Source organism: Lampris incognitus, chromosome 2 (assembly GCF_029633865.1).
Source record: "Lampris incognitus isolate fLamInc1 chromosome 2, fLamInc1.hap2, whole genome shotgun sequence".
NCBI classification, from domain to species: domain Eukaryota; kingdom Metazoa; phylum Chordata; class Actinopteri; order Lampriformes; family Lampridae; genus Lampris; species Lampris incognitus.
In genome coordinates this window covers 1,967,854-1,991,465 of record NC_079212.1, presented here as the reverse complement: position 1 = coordinate 1,991,465, position 23,612 = coordinate 1,967,854, and the positions used below count along the sequence as shown (strand labels likewise).

The 23,612-nt window shown below is 44.6% G+C and overlaps 1 protein-coding gene across 2 annotated transcripts in view; it reads left to right on the top strand.

Moving 5' to 3' along the window:
• slc6a8 (solute carrier family 6 member 8) overlaps nt 1-23,612 on the top strand; it is a 114,138-nt gene that overhangs the window by 66,171 nt on the left and 24,355 nt on the right. For both annotated transcript variants that reach the window (XM_056275165.1, XM_056275163.1), the window contains exons 8-9: nt 8,328-8,431; nt 8,896-9,020. In XM_056275165.1, the coding sequence (XP_056131140.1) occupies nt 8,328-8,431; nt 8,896-9,020 (229 nt within the window). The remainder of the gene's footprint in view (nt 1-8,327; nt 8,432-8,895; nt 9,021-23,612) is intronic.

Below are 23,612 nucleotides of genomic sequence, written 5' to 3'. Positions count from 1 at the left end.
TCCTCTGTGTCTCCAGCTACCACACATCAAGTCCCTCTGACGTCCTCTGTGTCTCCAGCTACCACACATCAAGTCCCTCTGACGTCCTCTTTTTTGTCTCCAGCTACCACACATCAAGTCCCTCTGACGTCCTCTGTGTCTCCAGCTACCACACATCAAGTCCCTCTGACGTCCTCTGTGTCTCCAGCTACCACACATCAAGTCCCTCTGACGTCCTCTGTGTCTCCAGCTACCACATATCAAGTCCCTCTGACGTCCTCTGTGTCTCCAGCTACCACACATCAAGTCCCTCTGACGTCCTCTGTGTCTCCAGCTATCACACATCAAGTCCCTCTGACGTCCTCTGTGTCTCCAGCTACCACACATCAAGTCCCTCTGACGTCCTCTGTGTCTCCAGCTACCACACATCAAGTCCCTCTGACGTCCTCTTTTTTGTCTCCAGCTACCACACATCAAGTCCCTCTGACGTCCTCTGTGTCTCCAGCTACCACACATCAAGTCCCTCTGACGTCCTCTGTGTCTCCAGCTACCACACATCAAGTCCCTCTGACGTCCTCTGCGTCTCCAGCTACCACACATCAAGTCCCTCTGACGTCCTCTGTGTCTCCAGCTACCACACATCAAGTCACTCTGACGTCCTCTGTGTCTCCAGCTACCACACATCAAGTCCCTCTGACGTCCTCTGCGTCTCCAGCTACCACACATCAAGTCCCTCTGACGTCCTCTGTGTCTCCAGCTACCACACATCAAGTCCCTCTGACGTCCTCTGTGTCTCCAGCTACCACACATCAAGTCCCTCTGACGTCCTCTGTGTCTCCAGCTACCACACATCAAGTCATGCACGTCCAATGTCATCTGCAAACATTTCGGGTTTTTTTATCGTTCATTTTAAAAAAAAAATTGTGGCTTTTTTCCCGTCTTTTTCTTTCCAATTGCACTTGGCCAATTACCCCACTCTTCTGAGCCGTCCCGGTCTCTGCTCCACCCCCTCTGCTGATCCAGAGAGGGCTGCAGACTACCATATGCCTCCTCCCATACATGTGGAGTCACCAGCCGCTTCTTTTCACCTGACAGTGAGGAGTTTCACCAGGGGGACGCAGCACATGGGAGGATCACGCTATTCCCCCCAGTTTGCTCTCCACCCTGAACAGGAGCCCTGACTGACCAGAGGAGGCGCTAGTGCAGCGACCAGGACACACACCCACATCCGGGTTCCCACCCGCAGACATGTTCAACTGTGTCTGTAGGGATGCCCGACCAAGTGGGAGGTAACACGGGGATTCAAACCGTGCAACATACCTTTGACCAAATATTCTCTGTGGAGGATTTTCTGTGTCTCTGCAGGTTATTTTCATTCTGGACTGTCATGAATGGAATCAGTGTCTGTCTGGAATACAGAAACACACGTGTTCAGAGTAATGTCAAGTCCACAGCATTTGCAGTAAATGGGCTAAAAGCATGAAAAAACACCAGGATGGTCCTTGAAGGTCCTATAATCCAAACAAGAACAGCCTCATTGGTATTATGGTAGTAATATTAGTATCAGGGTAGTAATATTATGACAACTGGCATCTCTCGTGTTTATCTGTGTCGTCTCATAGTCAGAGGGGTTATGGGTGCTACCATGGCTGTTTGTGTAATGGCCAACACACACACACACACACACACACACACACACACACACACACACACACACACACACACACACACACACACACACACACACACACACACACACACACACACACACACACAGCGGGGTGGCTCAGAAGAGTGGGGAACAATACACATACGATATTGTCTAAATAATCCAGCGGCTCCTAAATCATTTCAATCATGTCCGTTTCTTTCCTTTCTCGCTTTGACTCCCTCCCCCCATGCTGTCTGTGGAGGACGTCTTTCTCAGAATCATGGAAAATGAGGTGTACAGGGATGACGAAAATCACTGGGTGGCACCACTGCCCTTTCGCTCACCCCATAAGCCCGTTCCTAATAACAGGGAGCATGCATCGCAGGGTCTCCCTTCTCTACAGTGCACATTCAGAAGGAGACTGGACATGAAGGAGCATTTCTTTGACTTCATGCAGAAAGTAATGGACAACCACTAGGCAGAGCCAGCTCCACAACTGCAGCAAGGGCAAGAGTGCTGGTATTTGCCTATATTTGGTGTATACCACCCTCAAAAACCAGGAGAAATAAGAGTGTTTTTGATTCCAGTGTTCAGTATAAAGGAATATCATTGAATGATGTGATCCTCAGTGGCCAGCCCCAACCTCAACAACACTGTAGTTGGAGTCCTACTGAGGTTCAGGAGGGAGCAAATAGCAGCCAATGTAGAACAGATGTTCTATTGTTTCAAGGTCAGAGAGGACCACCACAACATCCTCTGGTTTCTGTGGCACCGAGATAACGACCCAGATAAGGAGATTATTGACTACTAGATGACTGTGCATGTGTTCGGGAATAGTCCATTGCCAGCGGTAGCAACATATGGGCTGAGAAAAGCTTCAGAGCTAGGGGAAACCGAATATGGTACAGAGTCAAAGGAGTTCATCTTCAGGAATTGTTATGTGGACGATGGACTCGCCTCACTGTTAAGGGAAGTCCAAGCTATTGATCTCCTCCAGCGCACCAAGGACCTACTGGCTGAGTCCAACTTGAGGCTATACAAAATAGCTTCAAATAGCAAAAAGGTCATGGAGGCCTTTCCTCTGGGGCAGACCCTTTGCCCCTCCAATGGAGTTTGGGTATAAATTGGGAACTCCATAGTGACAATTTCACCTTCAGAGTGTCGCAAGATGTTAAACCATTCACTCAGTGAGGTATACTGTCCACTGTCAAGTCTATATGATCGCCTTGGATTTGCTTCTTCCATCACAGTACAAGGCAAGGCCTTAGTAAGAAACCTTTCCTCAGTGCAGTATGATTGGGACGTGCCTCTCCAACTGGAAAAGGATGCACAGTGGAAGGCGTGGACTGACTCCTGAACTGAGCTGGAACGGAACAGGTTCACATTCAGAGACCATACATTCCAGTCTCTGTCATGTTGTAAGTGGACAGAACTATGCGTTTTCTCAGATACTTCTACTATGGAAATAGCTGCTGTAGCTTACACTTGTGTCCTCGACTCTGATGGAAAGTGCTATGTAGGGTTTGTGATGGGCAAATTGAAGCTGGCTCCTTACCCAGTGCACACCATACTATGTCTGGAGCAGTGTGCAGCAGTCTTAGCAGTCGAGCTGGCAGAACTGATCCAGTCTGAGATAGACCTGGAGTTGCATGCAGTCAGGTTCTTCATAGACAGTCGCACTGTTCTCGTGTAACTGGTGGTGTCTTGCGTGCATTATGTTTGAAGAATTGGCCCAGACCAGGTTATCTTTGGAGGCAACCTCCGTTTATTCTGACAAAGTTAAAATGAAATAATCAAAATCCTCTGGTCAGTAGTGACATATACTCTTCAGCCCCTACACAAATTAAATGACACAGGAATATGTTAGCATGCTACACAGTAAGTTTAAGCTAACAAGTAATTTACAGAAAAGCAGTGCCGCTTACCTCTCGCATGTATCACAAGAAGCGCGCGATTCTTCTTGTAGTTAACGGCGGGTGGCAAGCAACTACTGTGTAAGGGTCCTTACCGCCACCTACTATGCTGGAGTTTGGGCCAGAGTATTATAGTGTAGTGAATTCGGGGGGCAGCCGGGAACCGTAGCGGCCGTGACGCGAACCCGGCTCTCCCGCAGCACGGACGACAACGTTAACCAGTCAACTAAAGGGTCCGACCCGTTAGCCAAGGACTAGCGGGTCTATTTACCTGTGCACGTTACACTATCCCCCTCATCGGGAAGCGCGTCCCCATGCTTCAGCATATCAGCTCCCTCACGCCTCTGGGCGCACGCGATTCGGGGGGGCAGCCCGGGATCCGCTGCAGCCAGGACGCGAACTCGGATCTCCCGCACCACGGGCGGGAGTGTAACGTGCACGGGTAATAGACTAGCTAGCCCTTAGCTAACAGGTCGGACCCTTCAGTCGACTGGTTAACGTTGTCACCCGCGGTGCGGGAGATACGGGTTCGCGTCCCGGCTGTGGCGGTTCCCGGGCTGCCCCCCCCCCGAACTCGCCACATGGGGGTCAGAAGTGGGATGGTGAGACCGTTAGGCAATCACGTGCGCCCAGAGGTGTGAGGAAGCTGTTATGCTGAAGCCCGAAAGAGGGGGGTAGTGTAACGTGCACGGATAAGTAGACACGTTAGCCTTTGGCTAACCGGGTCGGACCCTTTAGTTGACTGGTAAACGTTGCCGCCCGCGGTGCGGGAGATCCAGGTTCGCATCCCGCCTGTGGCGGTTCCCAGGCTGCACCCCCCCCCCGAATTCGCCACAAAAGGATGAAAGGCAAGAAAAACTAGAAAAATGCTTTTCCACAGAAAAAGCGTGTGAATGCTGAGCTGCTGAAAGAAATCACGAAAGCATTGCTGAACATGGATAAATAGGAAAATTCAGAAAGTCACTAGCCTACCTGGAAACTGAAAGGGCTGAATATTTTAAAAGTTTTAAAGGTATAAAAAATTGAAAAATTTGCCATAATGTGCTAAATACATAAAAAGTTTGATTGTTGAATGGTTTCTGTAGTGTAAGTATGAAAAAGTGGAAGTGGTGCCACTAATAAAGAACTGCAAAGCACTAATTAGGCTGGCAGTTGAGTTTCAAATTGATATGTGATGTCACAATAGGACTGAACATTCTAACAGGCAAAGTGTATGGCAGAATTGCTAAACATTAGAGCTGAATTGTTGAAAAACTATAAAGGATTCTGAAAGAGCTGAATGTCCTGAACTGTTTCAGCTTTAAATGGGGTTTCTAGCTCAAAAAATGAAGGAGGAGATACAGTTCAAAGGTGATGAGGGTTTCAAACCTTTCCCCATAAGCTTCCATTGTTTTGAAAAAGTAGAAAAAGCTTAATATGTCTAAAAGTATAAAAGATTTAAAAAAAAACCGAAATGTGAGCCTTAATGGGCTTAAAGAGATGAACATTTTTATACCTGAATGGTTTCAGTGGCTAAAAGTATGAAGGAGTAAAAGAGGTGGAAAGGTTGCAAAAGTCCCCCATTAACTCCCATTCAAAGAATGGCTGAAAAAAGTTTAATATTTCAAAAACTTCAAAAGGTATGAAAAATCTGAAAGGGGAGCACTAATGTCCTTAATGAGTTGAACATTTTGATAGTGGAATGGTTTCAGTACCTAAAAGTATGAAGGAGCTACAAAGTGTCAACTGCAAAGCAACGCATCCACACTACAAAAACATAATAATAGCACTAGATGCTCTTCACTATGCCACTTATAATAATAGCGCTAGATGCTCTTCATTATGCCACTTATAATAATAGCGCTAGATGCTCTTCATTATGCCACTTATAATAATAGCGCTAGATGCTCTTCACTATGCCACTTATAATAATAGCGCTAGATGCTCTTCACTATGCCACTTATAATAATAGCGCTAGATGCTCTTCATTATGCCACTTATAATAATAGCGCTAGATGCTCTTCACTATGCCACTTATAATAATAGCGCTAGATGCTCTTCACTATGCCACTTATAATAATAGCGCTAGATGCTCTTCATTATGCCACTTATAATAATAGCGCTAGATGCTCTTCATTATGCCACTTATAATAATAGCGCTAGATGCTCTTCACTATGCCACTTATAATAATAGCGCTAGATGCTCTTCATTATGCCACTTATAATAATAGCGCTAGATGCTCTTCATTATGCCACTTATAATAATAGCGCTAGACGCTCTTCACTATGCCACTTATAATAATAGCGCTAGATGCTCTTCACTATGCCACTTATAATAATAGCGCTAGATGCTCTTCATTATGCCACTTATAATAATAGCGCTAGATGCTCTTCACTATGCCACTTATAATAATAGCGCTAGATGCTCTTCATTATGCCACTTATAATAATAGCGCTAGATGCTCTTCACTATGCCACTTATAATAATAGCGCTAGATGCTCTTCATTATGCCACTTATAATAATAGCGCTAGATGCTCTTCATTATGCCACTTATAATAATAGCGCTAGACGCTCTTCACTATGCCACTTATAATAATAGCGCTAGATGCTCTTCACTATGCCACTTATAATAATAGCGCTAGATGCTCTTCATTATGCCACTTATAATAATAGCGCTAGACGCTCTTCACTATGCCACTTATAATAATAGCGCTAGATGCTCTTCATTATGCCACTTATAATAATAGCGCTAGACGCTCTTCACTATGCCACTTATAATAATAGCGCTAGATGCTCTTCACTATGCCACTTATAATAATAGCGCTAGATGCTCTTCACTATGCCACTTATAATAATAGCGCTAGATGCTCTTCATTATGCCACTTATAATAATAGCGCTAGATGCTCTTCACTATGCCACTTGTAATAATAGCGCTAGATGCTCTTCACTATGCCCCTCCCCTCAGGCGGGCGGGCGGGCGGCAGGATGTGCAGAGGGGGTCCCGCGGAAGTGGCAGGATGTGCAGAGGGGGTCCCGCGGAAGTGGCAGGATGTGCAGAGGGGGTCCCGCGGAAGGGGCAGGATGTGCAGAGGGGGTCCCGCGGAAGGGGCAGGACCTGGAGACACGTTCCGCACATTGACTCTGGAGACATAGCATGTCAAGTTAACAACGGTTTAGTAACTACACAGATGTTTTGTTATTATAATACCACATATTACGACGATATGAATGACTCCGTTACACGCGGCTCCATCCAGAACAGTTCAAAGAGGTTCTACACCTATGTAGCTAACAGAGTAGCTCGCATAAGAACCTCCACCCAAGCAGAACAATGGCATTACGTGAACAGCGAAGAGAAGGCTGCAGACCAGGGGACCAGGCTAATTCCAGTGGCTTGTCTGGCTTTATCCAGTTGGTTCTTTGGGCCACCAGTTCTCAGCTAGGGGCCAGCCAGAGAGTACCCTGGGCCCATCGGTGACGTGGTTTTACTTATACCGAAGATGACACATTGTAAACAGTGGTATACAATATTTACAGGGCGGCACGGTGGCGCAGTGGGTCGTGCGCTCACCTCACAGCAAGAAGCTCCTGGGTTCGAGCCCCGGGGTAGTCCAGCCTTGGTGGACCCTCCCAGGACCGGGTCGTCCTCTGTGTGGAGTCTGCATGTTCTCTGCGCGGGTTTCCTCTGGGGGCTCCGCTTTCCCCCGACTGTCCAGACACGTAGGTCAGGTGAATCGGCCGTAATAAATGGCCCCTAGGGTGGAGGGGGTGTGTGCCCTGTGATGGCCTGGCGGCCTGTCCAGGGTGTCTCCCCGCCTGCCGCCCAGTGACTGCCGGGATAGGCTCCGGCATCCCCGCCACCCTGAGAGCAGGGTGAGCGGTTCGGATAACGGGCGGGTGGACACCCAGCGGGGAGTGTTGACAGGATTGAGGTACTGTATCTTTAAGAGTTCCCCGCGTAGCCGTGGCCTCCATTTTGTTTTACCGTCTGCCCAGCGCAGCCAGGCGGTGTAGGTACAGGCTCAGTGTAGCCCCTCAGTTTTTTATTATTATTATTTTTTGGTTTGATCCTTGGAGTAGATCTGATATACTGTGAGTATAGTTACTTACCTTCAGAAACGCTGTTAAAGGGGTTTTGTTGTCGTTAGTTTTATGAGTCAAGCTAACTAATCGCCTAAGCTAATCGCTAGCATAGGTTGCGTTTGACATTCATTTAGCTGGTCTGTATAAGTCACGTAGACTAACTGTTACCTCATTTGGAACCCGTGGAGAAGAAAGTTGTAGTAATATCGTTGCACGTGTTCATCTTGACTGTGTCCCGTCATGTATTCCCGTGTTTGTGTTGCAGTTTCACAGCATACGCGTCAGTAAATCGCGCTCCACACACAGTACGGCCTACTCGAGTCTGGTGTTAGCTATCTGCCTCTAGCTATGCAGGAGGTGGGTATTCACCAGTGTTCATTTCACGCATGTGTGATGGTAGCTTAATGTTGTGGTTTTATTGTGTATTCTGTTGTTTTTCTTGTGGACTTTATGTCTTTGTCTATGGAACACTGGCCCAAAAAAATGTCTTTATCTAAAAATAAGACTGACAGCTCAGCTCAAGCCCTTCCTCATGACCCTTAACCTTTGATTTTAGCCTATCCATAACTGTAGTCTATCTATCTATCTATCTATCTATCTATCTATCTATCTATCTATCTATCTATCTATCTATGTGTCGGGTAAATAATAGACAGTGGCTCTAAAGGTTGCTCTTGTGCCCCCACCTCTAACCTATGACCTTTGACTTTTAATCCTAGGTGTGGATTGATGCAGGGACTCAGATTTTCTTCTCCTATGCCATTGGCCTGGGAGCTCTGACCGCCCTGGGAAGCTACAACCGCTTCAACAACGACTGCTACAAGTAACATACTATTACAAGCTATCTATATATATATGTGTGTGTGTGTGTGTGTGTGTGTGTAATATCCATTCCATCTGTCCATTATCCAAACCTCTTATCCTGCTCTCTCAGGGTCATGGGGATGCTGGAGACTATCCCAGCAGTCATTGGGCGGTAGACTCAAAACAAAAAAAAAAGTCCCTAGGTGTAAATGTGTGTGTGTGTCGGTCCTGTGACGGTCTGGCGGCCTGTCCAGGGTGTCTCCCCGCCTGCCACCCAATGACTGCTGGGTTATATAATGTACTGTAAATAATATAGTGATAGTCCCACGACCCTGAGAGCAGGATAAGCAGTTCAGATAATGGATGGATGGATAATATAGTGATTATAGTGGTATACAAACAGTCACACAAACTGATTTAATGACATGAGTAGCAGTCAGTAGTACCTGTCTTCATGGTCAACACCATGCTGTCTGTCCTCAGAGACGCCTTCATGCTGGCTCTAATCAACAGTGGGACCAGTTTCTTTGCTGGCTTTGTGGTATTTTCTATACTGGGATTCATGGCAGCAGAGCAGGGAGTGGACATCTCCCAAGTGGCCGAATCAGGTACACAAACACACACACACACACACACACACACACACACACACACACACACACACAAACATTCCAACTTTTATCTTAGCGCTCATGTGTGGTGTTAAACAGCACAGTAATGTATGAAGTCACATGATGTGTTACTATGGATTGTGTTGATATGAATTGTGTATGTTTCTATGGATTGTGTTGACATGAACTGTGTATGTTTGTATGTTGATGATGAACTCCTTCTGTTTCTTGTCCTGTTTGGCTGATTACTGCTTTCAGTTGGAGATAAGCTATTACTGGGGGAGAGAGAGAGTGAGAGTGTGTGTGTGTTTGACAGTGAGATTGAGGGAGTGTCAGCCTGCCTTTATGTTTGCGATAGTGTGTGTGTGTGTGTGTGTATGTGTGTGTGTGTGTGTGTAAGAGAGTTAGTATAAGTGTCTTGGTTGGAATGTTTGCACGCTAACCAGTTCTCTCTAGTTTTATGGCTGCAGTTGTTGGCCTGACTAACCAACTGTGTGTCTAATAATAGCTCTGAAGGACATGAGGTACACACACACACACACACACACACACACACACACACAGAAACAGTGTCGCTGGCTGACAGTTTCTGAACAGGACTCAGGTCTGGTTAAAGACAAAGTGATGTCCCTGGCTAGGAGAAGAAGACATGTAATGACCAGAAGTGCTGACAGAGGACAGGAGGACGGAGGAGTTAGTTAAAGATGTTTAACAACTTTGTCTTTACAAATGGTGTGACTATACAAAACAAGTGTTTATATAGGACACGGCCAAGTTGTCACATTTAACTGCATCGTGGTGGCCGATTCACACACCAAAATATCCACATTATCCCATAAAAATATCCACATTATCCCATAAAAATATCCACATTATCCCATAAAAATATCCACATTATCCCATAAAAATATCAGCATTATCCCATTAAAAGTATCCACATTATCATTATCCCATTAAAAATATCCACATTATCCCATAAAAATATCAGCATTATCCCATTAAAAGTATCCACATTATCCCATAAAAATATCCACATTATCCCATTAAAAATATCTACATTATCCCATAAAAATATCTACATTATCCCATTAAATCCCCTTCTCAAGAAACCATCACTTTCACTCCTCTGACGCCAAAAAGTACAAACCGGTTTCCCTTCTACCCTTTCCAAAACTTTCGAACGTGCTGTCTTTAACCAACTTTCTTTGTACCTCCACCAGAAGAACCTCCTGGACCCCAACCAGTCTGGGTTCAGTGTGGGTCACTCGACAGAGACGACCCTCCTTGCAGTGACATAATCGCTGCACTCTGCGAGAGCAAACTCTGTCTCCTCTGTCCTGATACTCCTGGACCTGTCAGCTGCGTTCGACACAGTGAACCACCAGATCCTCCTCTCTACCCTTGAGGGGCTGGGTGTCGCAGGCTCTGCACTCTCAGTGTTTGCAACCTACCTGACGGGTCGCTCTTACCAGGTGACATGGAGGGGATCTGTGTCGGTGCCTCACAGACTGACTACAGGCGTTCCACAGGGTTTGGTTCTGGGTCCTCCTATTCTCCCTGTACACGACATCCCTGGGTTCTGTTATTCGCTTGCATGACTTCTCTTACCATTGTTATGCCGATGACACCCAGCTGATCTTGTCCTTTCCTCCCTCTGACACACAAGTAGAGACACACATTGCTGCGTGCTTGAATGACATCTCGGAGTGGATGGCGACACACCACCTGAAGCTCAATCTGGGCAAGACAGAGCTGATGTTCCTCCCAGGGAAAGGTTGCCCGCACCAAGATCTGGCCATCACCATTGACAACACCGTGGTGATGCCAACTCGGACTGTGAGGAATCTGGGTGTGATCCTGAATGACCAACTGTCGTTTGCTGAAAACATTGCATTGGTTGCTCACTCCTGCAGATTTCTCCTCTATAACATCAGGAGGATTCGCCCATTCCTCACCGACGAGATGACACAGGTGCTCATCTAGGCTCTGGTCATCTCCCGGCTGGACTACGGCAACTCCCTCCTTGCTGGCGCCCCGGCGTTGGCCATCAGACCTCTGGAGCTTGTTCAGAAAGCTGCAGCTCATCTGGTGTTCAACCGCCCTAAGTTCTCCCACACAACTCCCCTTCTCATGTCCCTACACTGGCTCCCAGTAGCTGCTCGCATCCAGTTTAAGACTCTGTTGCTAGCCTACAGGGCAGTGAAAGGAACAGCTCCTTCCTATCTCCAGGCCATGGTCAAGCCCTACACCCCCGCCTGACCACTTCGCTCTGCTGCCTCGGGACACCTGGTTGCCCCGTCGCTCAGAGGCCCTTGCTGCCGATCGACCCGGTCACGGCTCTTTTCTGTCCTGGCCCCACAGTGGTGGAATGAACTCCCCACTGATGTCAGGACAGCGGAGTCGCTGCCCATCTTTCAGCGCAGGTTGAAAACTCACCTCCTCAAGAACTACTACCCTGTTACTTGTTCTTAGCACTTATTTTATTCACTCTTTTTAAAAAAAAAACTCTTTCTTGAACTTTTACTTTAGCACTGGTTTTGCTCTTAGATGCTTGTTTAGATGCACTTATGACCTCTGATTACTAGTGGTTCTCCTGATTTCCTACGTTAAATGATGCACTTATTGTAAGTCGCTTTGGATAAAAGCGTCGGCTAAATGACTGTAATGTTATGTAAAACAAAATTCCCCAAATCAAGTGTGAGTCATACGAGGTTGAGTCATCTGCTAACGTTCTGTAGGTTACATACTGTCTTATGGAGTCACTTTTATGATTTTTTTTTTTTGTTGGATTATTTCCCCCTTTTTCTCCCCAATTGCATCCGGCCAATTACCCCACTCTTCTGAGCCATCCCAGTCTCTGCTGCACCCCCTCTGCTGATCCGGGGAGGGCAGCAGACGACCACATGCCTCTTCCAATACATGTGGAGTCACCAGCCACTTCTTTTCATCTGACAGTGAGGAGTTTCACCAGGGGGACGTAGCACGGGGGAGGATCATGCTATTCCCCCCAGTTCCCCCTGAACAGGCACCATGACCGACCAGAGGAGGCGCTAGTGCAGCGACCAGGGCACACACCCACATCCAGCTTACCACCCACAGACACGGCCAGTTGTGTTTGTAGGGATGCCCGACCAAGCTGGGGGTAACACAGGGATTCGAACCGGCGATACCCATGTTGTTGGTAGGCAATGGAATAGACTGCCACACTACCCAGATGCCCACTTTTATGAATTTTGAGGTAGTAATTTATTCAAAAGAGCAATTTATAAAATGGCCAGCTGGACTGCTCTCTCTGTCTCTCTCTCTGTCTCTGTCTCTCTCTCTCACTCTCTCAAGAATTTATAGAGAATTTACTTGACTCACTGGATTTTTATATACATATGTGTTAAAAGAAACACTCAACGGTAGGGAAAGTGCTCAACAAATAAGGAGCAAAATAATTCAGTGAGTCAAGTAAATTCTTTGAGACAGTACAAGAGATATATATACACACACACACACACACACACACACACACACACACACACACACACACACACACATATATATAATCCAGTGAGTCAAGTAAATTCTTTATGAAACCGTACAAACCTGTTTCATGCCATAAGCAATCATCAGCTGTCAATAAAGCTACTCGGGAAAGAACATATCATATACTGCCTCATCATGCACATCATGTGCTCAATGTCCAATGGGGAAGGGAGAGGTGCGACATTCAAAAATTCAAAAAGACGTGATTGCTAACAGTCCAATGTGGGGGGCGGGGGTATTTGTCTATTGGCATGATTTATTTGTAATTACAAAGTAGGTGTTTATATCTATGTGTGCAACTGCTGGCCAATTCATTCCTGTTATTCAATGTGGACATTTGTGGTTTGCAGATGATAAAATATTAGTCAGTTAGACATAGATTACACGTTTTACTGCTGGGTAGGGTTGGGTATCGTTTGAAATTTTTCAATACCGATACCAGAACCAATAACTTTAGTTTGATATGATATCTAAACAGTATTTCGATACTCTATATTATGAAAACCTTATAGGATTATCAGCAAACTACTTCCTACACAGCGAGCACCATAATTCATCGACACATTGTGTTATTTTTGGTTCTGTACTCTCGCACTTTGAGATTGAAAGTGAGGTCAACAATGACAATGAGGTCAGCGTGCAGACTGACATCCTGAATGTATGTGAGCCTGTTTATATACATCATCATAACCGTCCTTACCTGTTTCATCATTGCTAGCAGTGGCGCCAGAAGAAGACCCAGCAGCAGACGTCCCAGAGCTAATGTTAACGTTGGCAGCAGCACGGACATCAACGTTATCAAACACAGAGCAGTTGTCCACTTGTACATTTATCCCATGCGTGATCAGATGTTTCATCATATTCCACGTGTTCCCAGACTTGCATTTGATGATCGCTTTGCAGCGGTTTCATTTTACTGTGCCAGGTTTGCTGTCTATTTTTACAAAGTGTAGCGTCGCTTTGGGACGTGTAGTAGCTCACTGAATCTTGCCCGCCAGTTTTCAACTCCCAACGCAGTCACGAGACACACGCGCATACCAAATAGCTTCATGCTGATTTGTCAGTCAGTCGCCTGTGTACAACAATGCTGGGAGTGATTGGCTGGCTGTGATAGCGTTCACGTCGTCTACCGTAAAGTATCGAAATTTGGCACCGTTTTTCTTCCAAGTTGAGCTGGGATGGGCAATCTTCTTCTTGGGTATGGAGGATAAGCAAAGCTTGACTCGGTTTTCTCTTTAGCCTTTAACGTTAGGCATATCTAATTAGGCAATTACAGCAGGGGTCTTGAGTCTACTACCGGGTACCGACTCTTACAACAAGCTTACAACACACTGTCGCACACAGAGAACGTAGCGACGTCACTTCTGAATTTACCATAAAGCCTTAAACAGAACAATAATACGGTTGGTACCGTAATACGATGCGTAAGGGCGGCATCAAAAAATTCAATTCAATTCAATTTTATTGTCATTAAAAACAATGCAGGCACATGTTAAAAATGAAATGAGGGCTGTCGCTTCACCAAACAGTGCAAGACAGACACAGACAAACACAGCAAACATAGTATAAGATATACACACATGAAGACCAAAAGCTAAAAATAAGTTACAAAAAAAGAGCAAGAATACAAAATATTTAAAAATATCTACGGACATTCAGTGGGTAGCCAGGTTCAGGTGGGCAACAGCTTGTGGAAAGAAGCTGTTTTTGAGCCTGGTAGTGCGGGCTCTGAGGCTCCTGTAGCGCCTCCCAGAGCGCAGGGGGGAGAACAGTCCATGGTTGGGGTGGGTGGGATCTCTGCTGATGCTCAGACCCCTTCGAAGGCAGCGTTTGTGATAAATGTCTTTTATGGCTGGGAGCTGGGTACCGGTGATATGCTGGGCCGCCTTGAGGATCCGCTGCAGAGCTTTCTGGTCTGCTGAGGTGCAGTTGCCGTACCACACTGAGATGCAGATGGTCAGGATGCTCTCTATGGTGCAGTGGTAGAAGTTGGTGAGAATTTTGGGAGGTAGACGGGCGCTCCTCAGCCTCCTCAGGAAATGCAGGCATTATTGGGCCTTTTTCACAAGGGCCGGGGTGTTTAATGTCCACGAAAGGTCCTCGCTGATGTGGACTCCAAGGAATTTAAAGCTGGAAACGCGCTCCACTTCCACCCCATTGATGTGTATGGGGGAGTGGCTGCAGCTTCTAGACCTCCTCAAGTCCACAATCAGCTCCTTCATCTTCTGCATATTAAGGACAAGATTGTTGGTAGTACACCATGATGTGAGGTGCTCAATCTCGTCTCTGTAGGCCATCTCGTCATTGTTGGTGATACGGCCAATGACTGTGGTGTCATCTGCAAACTTAACTATAACATTTGAGGGGTGAGTTGGTAGGCAGTCGTGGGTGAAGAGGGAGAAAAGGAGGGGGCTCAGAACACAGCCTTGAGGGACACCTGTGCTGAGGGTCAGGGTGGAGGAGGTGTGGTCACCTAACCTAACAGATTGAGGTCTGTTTGTCAGGAAGTCCAGGATCCAGTTACAGAGGGAGGGGTTGAGGCCAAGGGAGAGGAGTTTGGTGGTTAGTTTGGCGGGGATGATAGTGTTGAAGGCAGAGCTGTAATCTATAAACAGCATCCGGATGTATGTGTTGTTAAGTTCAAGGTGGGTCAGAGCAACGTGCAGGGCAGTGGCAGTGGCAATGGCATCCTCAGTAGACCTTTTGGGACTGTAGGCGAACTGATGTGGGTCGAATGTGGGGGGATAATGTTTTTGATGTGAGCCAGAACCAGTCTCTCAAAGCACTTCATGGCAATGGAGGTGAGTGCTATGGGTCGGTAGTCATTCAGACATGTGGATGTTGGTTTCTTGGGGACAGGAATGATAGAGGTGGTCTTAAAGCATGCCGGGACTTTAGATTGGGACAGTGAGAGGTTAAATACAGGTGAGAAGACCTCAGCCAGGTGGTCGGCACATTCCCAGTAGACCCAACCCGGTATGCTGTCTGGTCCGGCAGCCTTCCGTGTGTTCACTCTGCGCAGTGATTCTCTGACCTCTGCGACTGATAGAGTGAGCACCTGGTTTTCTGGGTGGCTGGGGATTTTTGTGGCTGAGTCAGTATTGTCCTTGTCGAAGCAGGCATAGAAATGATTTAGCTTGTCTGGCAGGGAGGCATCATGGATCAAATAACAACACTTAACACCCAGACTTGCATTTGATGATCGCTTTGCAGCGGCTCACCGAATCTTGCCCGCCAGTTTTCAACTCCCAACGCAGTCAGGAGACGCACACGCATACCAAATAGCTTCATGCTGATTTGTCAGTCAGTTGCCTGTGTACAGCAATGCCGGTAGTGACTGGCTGGCTGACTGCGATAGCGTTCACGTCATCTACCGTAAAGTATTGAAATTTGGCACCGTTTTTTCCCCCCAAAGAGTTTGATACTCGGTAGGACCGAGATATTTCGGTCAGTCCCATATGGGCACCGTTTTCGATACCCAACCCTACTGCTGGGTGAACATGTTTTGTTCTTTGAGAGGATTTTCCGGGTGGTTGAATAATTAATGCTTCTGTTCGCCAGTGACCAAATATAAGGGCTTAAACATGTGACATTCTTTAATCGGTTGTTTCTAAAGCTACCCATGTGAGCATTAAACCCCTTTTTGAATGTTGCCTCTGTTAGACCGACGTGTGTCTGTAGGCTGGTTGTACCACGGTGTCACTGTACGGTGGTTGTACCACGGTATCACTGTAGGGTGGGTTTTACCACGGTGTCACTGTAGGGTGGTTGCATCATGGTATCACCTCAATGCATTGTCTGAATGGACCTTAGGAACGGCACATAGAAGCCGTACACTAAGCCCAACAACACGCTGCAGTATGTCCATAGAGAAAACAATCACCCACCCTCCATCTTGGAGAACATCCCAGAAAGCATTAATAGAAGACTGTCAAAATTGTCATCTAATGAGTCGATCTTCAATGACGCTGCACCCCCATACCAAGATGCATTACAAAAGAGCGGCTACAATTTTAAGCTCAAGTACAACCCACTATTACACACTGACTGCCAGCAAATCAACAATTGTAGCAGAAAACGAAACATCACCGTGGTACAACCACCCTACAATGATACCGTGGTACAACCCACCCTACAGTGATACTGTGGCCACAAACATTGGTAAGCAGTTTTTTGAACTTTTGGATAAGTGCTTTATCCCAGACCATCAACCGAGGAAGATATTCAATAGGAACGCCATCAAAATTAGTTACAGCTGCATGCCTAACTTTCAACACATAATATCGTCCCACAACACAAGAATCATCAACAAAAACGACACCTTTGTCACAACCGAACTCCCCCAACTGCAACTGCCGTGTGAAGGACTCACGCCCCCTCGAAAGAAAATGCCAGACGAAGGGCGTTATCTACCAAGCTAGGGTGACGAGAGAGGACAACGGCAAAATAGAGACATACGTGGGTCTAACAGAGAGAACCTTCCAGAAGAGGTTTAATGCTCACATGGGTAGCTTTAGAAACAACTGTTTAAAGAGTGTCACGTTTAAGCCCTTTTATTTGGTCATTGGTAGACAGAAACATTAATTATTCAACCACCCGAAAAATCCTTTCAAAGAACAAAGCATATTCACCCAGCAGTAAAATGTGTAATCTATGTCTAACTGACACATATTTTATCATCTGCAAACCATAAATGTCCACACTGAATAACAGCAATGAACTGACCAGCAGGTGCACACATAGATATAAGCACCTGTTTTGTAATTATAAATAAATCATGACAATAGACATTGGACCATTAGCGATCATGTGTTTTTGAATTTTTGAATGTTGCACCTCTCCCTTCCCCATTGGATGTTATGCACGTGATGTGCATGACGAGGCAGTAAATGGTATGTTCTTTCCTCCAGTAGCTTTATTGACAGCTGATGATTGCTTATGGCATGAAACAGGCTTGTACTATCTCATACAGAATTTACTTGACTCACTGGATTATATATGTGTGTGTGTGTGTGTGTGTGTGTGTGTGTGAGCTATAAATTGTAGACTGTCAACAGTTAGCATCTCATTAGCAATAGCTTCCTTGTGAGAAAATTTCTGCTTCAAAATTCATGTGTGCTATCAAAAGTTAGCATTTATGTCATAGTAAAGAAAAAATCGGTGTCCTTGCCCTGTCAGTCACATACTTTATTTATTTATTTATTTTTCAAATGAAAAAAACAGAATGGGGTTTGGGAAAGTGAACCATCTGCCATCTTGTGATGACTGTATGTTACTACAGAATGACATCAGAGTGGACCAGTCTGTTTTAAGCAACATGTCTGTGAATGTTCTCATTCATCCAGGTCATGGTTATCCAAAGGAATTGTACTCGATTCAATTCCTTTGGATAGTCTGTTTTAACTGTTCACAGTCCAAGTTCACTGATTGGCTGTTGACATAGACAGGCCTCTGCATCCACCAATCCTGGAGCTCCGTTCACAGAAAGCCCTCCCTGGTGGTGTAGGAAGTAGTGATGCGCGGCTCAGGGCTTTTTAATCCCACCTGATCCATTATGAGAGCCAATCCTCACTGCTAACCCGCTTAAATATGTCTTACTTAAACCACCCGAACCCAACTCAACCTGCAAACCTCCAAATGTAGCCTAGGCTACAGCCAAGTGAGCAGTGTTGCGCTATTTTTTTTTGGGGGGGGGGGGGGTTGCTTGCCCAGCGTAATACACTGATTGCAAGGCATAGCCTATTGAATATTAGCCTAATAGTGTCTGGGTCTAGGCCAGTGGAGAACCGGGTTGAAAGTAACGTGACAGAAGTAATAGGGCGATTTTCTCCAAGGCCTTACAAGTGTGACGTGCCTAGCTGCGTCAGTATGTTCAGCACGCAACACAGAACCGCAAAAAATCTCATCATACTCTCGCCGAGGGAGTTATAGCCGAAAACCTGTTTCATATCATAGTAAGTAAATTCACTTGTTTATTGTTTCATGTGTCATAGTCATGATCATTTGACCAGTTATTTAGTACTTTAACACATACTGAAATTTGCCACGTCAGAGTTTCTCAGTATAGAAACAAGTCAGGTTTAACTGTCAGGACAAGGAGCGTTTGTTTTGCCTCACTAATGCGGTCACACTGGTATGTTACAGCACCTGTTGAAGCGTATGTATATCACAACTGTGACAATGAATAAAAACAATTTATAAGTTATACAGCAAATACTATTAACACTTAGCTGGTAACATATCATTGATTGTTAGGCCATATGTTCTAAAAATGAAGTTTACTAACTTTTTACTCAGATAAAGGATATAGTGTTTACAATTACATATTAACAAGGACATTGTCAGACATTTTTCATAAAAACAGAAATAACATAAACAATTCAAGTTTATACCGTAGCGTTACTTTTGACCCCGTGTGTTACTTTCGTCCCAACTGACGGGTCAAAAGTAACGATGCGCAACTTCTGTTCAAAGTCGACCCGGTTTTCCCCTACTAAATAAACAGACAAATTGTTACAAATGTGGTCCTTTATTGTTGAATAACAGCAAAACAAGTAACCCGTTCATTAAAGACATTAACTCTGCCTCTCTCTTTCTGTCCTACTCTCTCTCTCTCTCTCTCTCTCTCTCTCTCTCTCTCTCTCTCTCTCTCTCTCTCTCTCTCTCTCTCTCTCTCTCTCACTCACTCACTCACTCACTCACTCACTCACTCACTCACTCACTCACTCACTCACTCACTCACACACACACACAAACACAAGCCATTTCTTTTTTTTTTTCCAATAATATTTTATTGGAACATTGGGTGTACAAAAACATACAAATACAATGTAAATTGAAATAATTGTCCCTCCATATTTTGGTAAATTTTCTCGGCACCCTCCCACCCAACCCTCACCCATTAGCGATTCAAAAAAGGTTAAAAATAAAATAATAATAACAAAACAAAAAAAAACATTATAAGATAAATCTAAATATATAAAATACAAATAAAATCGGTTAGAGAGCTTTACATCAAATACTTAATGCTCCAAACAAGGTCATTCAATTGTCTCGTAAGTAACAAGTTCAGAAACATGAAGTACAGAACCCCATGTGCAAATGAACTAGTAGTAGTAATTTCTGTTCACATAAGTCATGCTTTACGGTGTCATGCATTTTAGTGTTTGCAGAAAAATATATCCCGTATGCCATCTGTATAGTAGTCTACACCAATACACAGCATCCTATTAAAATTAAGACGTATAATACAAGTGGTCTTAATCATGGGGAAGCACTGTCAAAATAAGATAAGAAGGGCTGCCAGGTTGAGTAAAATTTCTGGGCTGATCCATCAAAAGTAAATTTAATTGTTTTCTAGTTTAAGGAACATCATCATGTCCTCTATCAGGGATGATGACGAAGGGGGGTGCAGCGGACTTCCAAAGGAATAGTATCCTTTTTTAATGCCAAAATTGAAAATATTCACCAGCACTTGACCTCTTCGAACAATACTACATACAGTTCACCTTATTCGCTGTTCTATGTTCCCCTCATTTCTTCACTATCTAGTAGTTTTAAACTCTCAGCTGTTGCTGAAATATCTGGCCTCATTCGTAAATCCAGATCATCTACCTGTCAGTTAGACCATCTACTCATTTAGTAAAAGTCTGTCGATCTTCTCTGTCCTCTTTAATAACTGATATCATATATTCCTCCCTTACTTCTGTTCTTGTTCCTTCATCTCTCAACACAGCTGCAATAACTCCAGAAGTCAAGAAACCTGATGTAGACCCCAACAATTTGAATAATTTTTGCCCAATTTCAAATTAACCATTTCGCTATAAAATTCTTGAAAGAACAGTTGCAGCTCAGGTACACGTTCACGTGACTGACAACAATCTGTTTGAACAATTTCAGTGTGGTTTTTCCTCCTTTCACAGTATGGAGACAGCTCACTACTGATCAGTTGATGGCAGCTGACTCTCATCCTTCTTGATCTGTGTGCAGCCGTTGATACACACATAACATCCTCCTAGAGAGATTAGCTTCAATTGGAATCATTGGCACCTCTCTTGCCTGGTTTAGATCATGTCTTTCTGGCTGCACTCACTTTGTCCAACTTAAAAATTTGAGATCAAAGTCATTTCCTGTTACTACCGGTGTTCCCCAGGGCTCTGTTTTGGGTCCCTTCCTATTTATTATTTACCTTTTACCTCTTGGCCACATTTTCAGGAAATTTGGCATTCAATTTCACTGCTATGCAGATGACACCCAGCTCTATCTATCCACCAAGCCTACCTCCACTCTTCCACCCACTTCCGTTTCTGACTGCTTACTAGAAATTAAATCCTGGTTCTCATACAACTTCCTCAAACTTAATAGTGATAAAACTGAGGTTCTTGTAGGTACTAAATCTACTTTGGCTAAACCTGGTAGTTTTTCTATGACAATTCTGTAGTTCCTCCTTCTCAGGTTAAGAGTCTGGATGTCATCCTGGACAGCACATTATCTTTTGAAGAGCACATCAACAATGTTACTCGGTCGGCATACTTCCACCTAAGCAATATTAATCGTCTTCGCCCTTCATTTACACCTAACAGTATTGCCATTCTCATTCACACCCTGATTACATCCCTTATTGACTACTGCAATTCTATGCTCTTTGGTCTTCCTCTCGAATGTCCAAATAAACTTCAATTGGTCCAGAATTCAGCTGCCCGTATCATTACCAGAACTTCTTCCACAGATCATATAACTCCTGTTCTTCAGCAACATCACTGGCTCCCTGTTAAATACCGTATTATGTACAAGATTCTTCAGCTCACCTTAAGGCCCTTCATAGCATGTCTGTGAATGTTCTCATTCATCCAGGTCATGGTTATGCAAAGGAGTTGAATCAAGTGCAACTGGACTTGGTATATATCCGTGAAGACTTGGATGAGAGGCGAAACGTCTTCACGGATATATACCAAGTCCAGTTGCACTTGATTCAACTCCTTTGGATGCCCTTAATAACCTATTATCGTTCCGAACTCCTTCATATCCAAACATCCTCCCTTATTCTCAGATCCTCTTCTGCCATCCAAGTCACTACACCACTTACCCACTTGACTAACATGGGGTCTAGAGCCTTCAGTCATGTCGCCCCCCCCCCCCTCGGAACTCTTTCCTACAATACATTTGCAATAATGACTCTCTTTCCATCTTCAAATCCCATCTCAGAACACTGATTTTCAAACTGGCATATTCAGTCAGATCCTGACTTTAATGGTTACACCCACATTGAGTTTTGCACGGATGATGATTTTATACCCATCAGTTGTATTGACTTACTATTGTAGACCCCTGCTTTGTCTGATTTTGTGATGCCTGATACAGCACTGCTTGTTTTTAACTGTGTTTTGTAAGGTGTCCTTGAGTGGTGAGAGGTGCCCATAAATAAAATGCATTATTATTATTGTTATTATTATTATTATTATTTATCCTTCTGTGGGCAAGAAGAGAACAGAAAATTATAATGTTTAGCTGCATCAATGTGAAGTTTTCAACTAAGCTGGACACTCCAAAAATAGCTATCCCTACACCATGTAGGACCTCAACTCCAATGACTTCAGAAATTATTTTAAAAAAAAGACAATCATAAACTTATCAATTTAGGGTATGACCAGAAACTGTGTGATAGGTCAGGTAGGGATTGTGCACAGTGGTCACATTTTTCATTTACTTCAGAGTAAAATTTTGGAAGTTTAAATTTAGAGAGATGAATTTCATGTAGAGCCTTAAATTGGATTATATTCAGACGTGCACAGGAGGAAGAGGAGTAGACACATGCAATAGCTCTCTCCCGTTAGTCATATTCAAGCTCTCTACCCAACTCTTTCTCCCAGGCGCACTTAATATTTCTACGAGTATGGTCTTTGAAAGATATAATTTGGTTATAGGTCTGTGAGATAAAGTCTTCTAGGCATGAAAGGAGTTTCAAGGAGTGTGTCTATGCCAGATTTGGGTGGTGATAGTGGAATTTGCGGGTTTTGGGTTTTTAAGAATTGCCGCTTTTGAAAATATTGGAAAAGTTTTTGAGCCGGGCAGGTTAAATTTAGCAGATAGTGTCTCAAATCTAGCAAAGCTACCATCAATATAAAAGTCAAATAAATGATTGTTACAAATACATGCTAGCAGGGAGAAATTTCAAAATTTTAAGTCCTGATGGAATTGTGTCCAAATTTTAAGCACAGATGTAACAATGGGGCTAGTAACAAACTAGGAATGATAGGCTGCCTACTAAACACAAGAGTCACTTGAGAAAGAAAACTAGCAAATCTAGGGATAAATGAACTACTACTACTACTACTACTACTACTTTTGGCTGCTCCTGTTCGGGGTCACCACAGCGGTCATCCATTTCCATCTCTTCCTGTCCTCTGCATCTTCCTCTGTCACACCAGCCACCTGCATGTCCTCCCTCACCAGAAAATCGTAGCATCTTCATCTCTGCCACCTCCAGCTCCACCTCCTGTCTTTTCATCAGTGCCACTGTCTCCAAACCATATAACATGGCTGGTCTCACAACCATCTTGTAAACCTTCCCTTTAACTCTTGCTGGTACCCTTCTGTCACACATCACTCCTGACACTCTTCTCCACCCACTCCACCCTGCCTGCACTCTCTTCTTCGCCTCTCTCCTGCACTCCCCGTTACTTTGGACAGTTGACCCCAAGTATTTAAACTCATACTTCTTCATCACCTCTACTCCTTGCATCCTCGCCATTCCACTGTCCTCCCTCTCATTCACCAAATGTATTCCTTCTTGCTCCTCCTGACTTTCATTCCTAAATAATAAATATATAAAGTGATAAATGAACTAGGCTCAGAAAATAGTGAAAACACTAGAAGAAATGAAGAGGTTAGAGCAGAATATAGAGAAGAGAGAGTAAGAGAATAAACAGCAGTTATCAGGCTCACGAACGTGGAAGCTGGAAGCCTGAGGCTCCCTAGTAAAAAGAAAATCAGGCTAAAGTGGTTCTGCTATCAAACTTCCCAGCGGGTGAAACACTGACATGCACACAACACCTACTG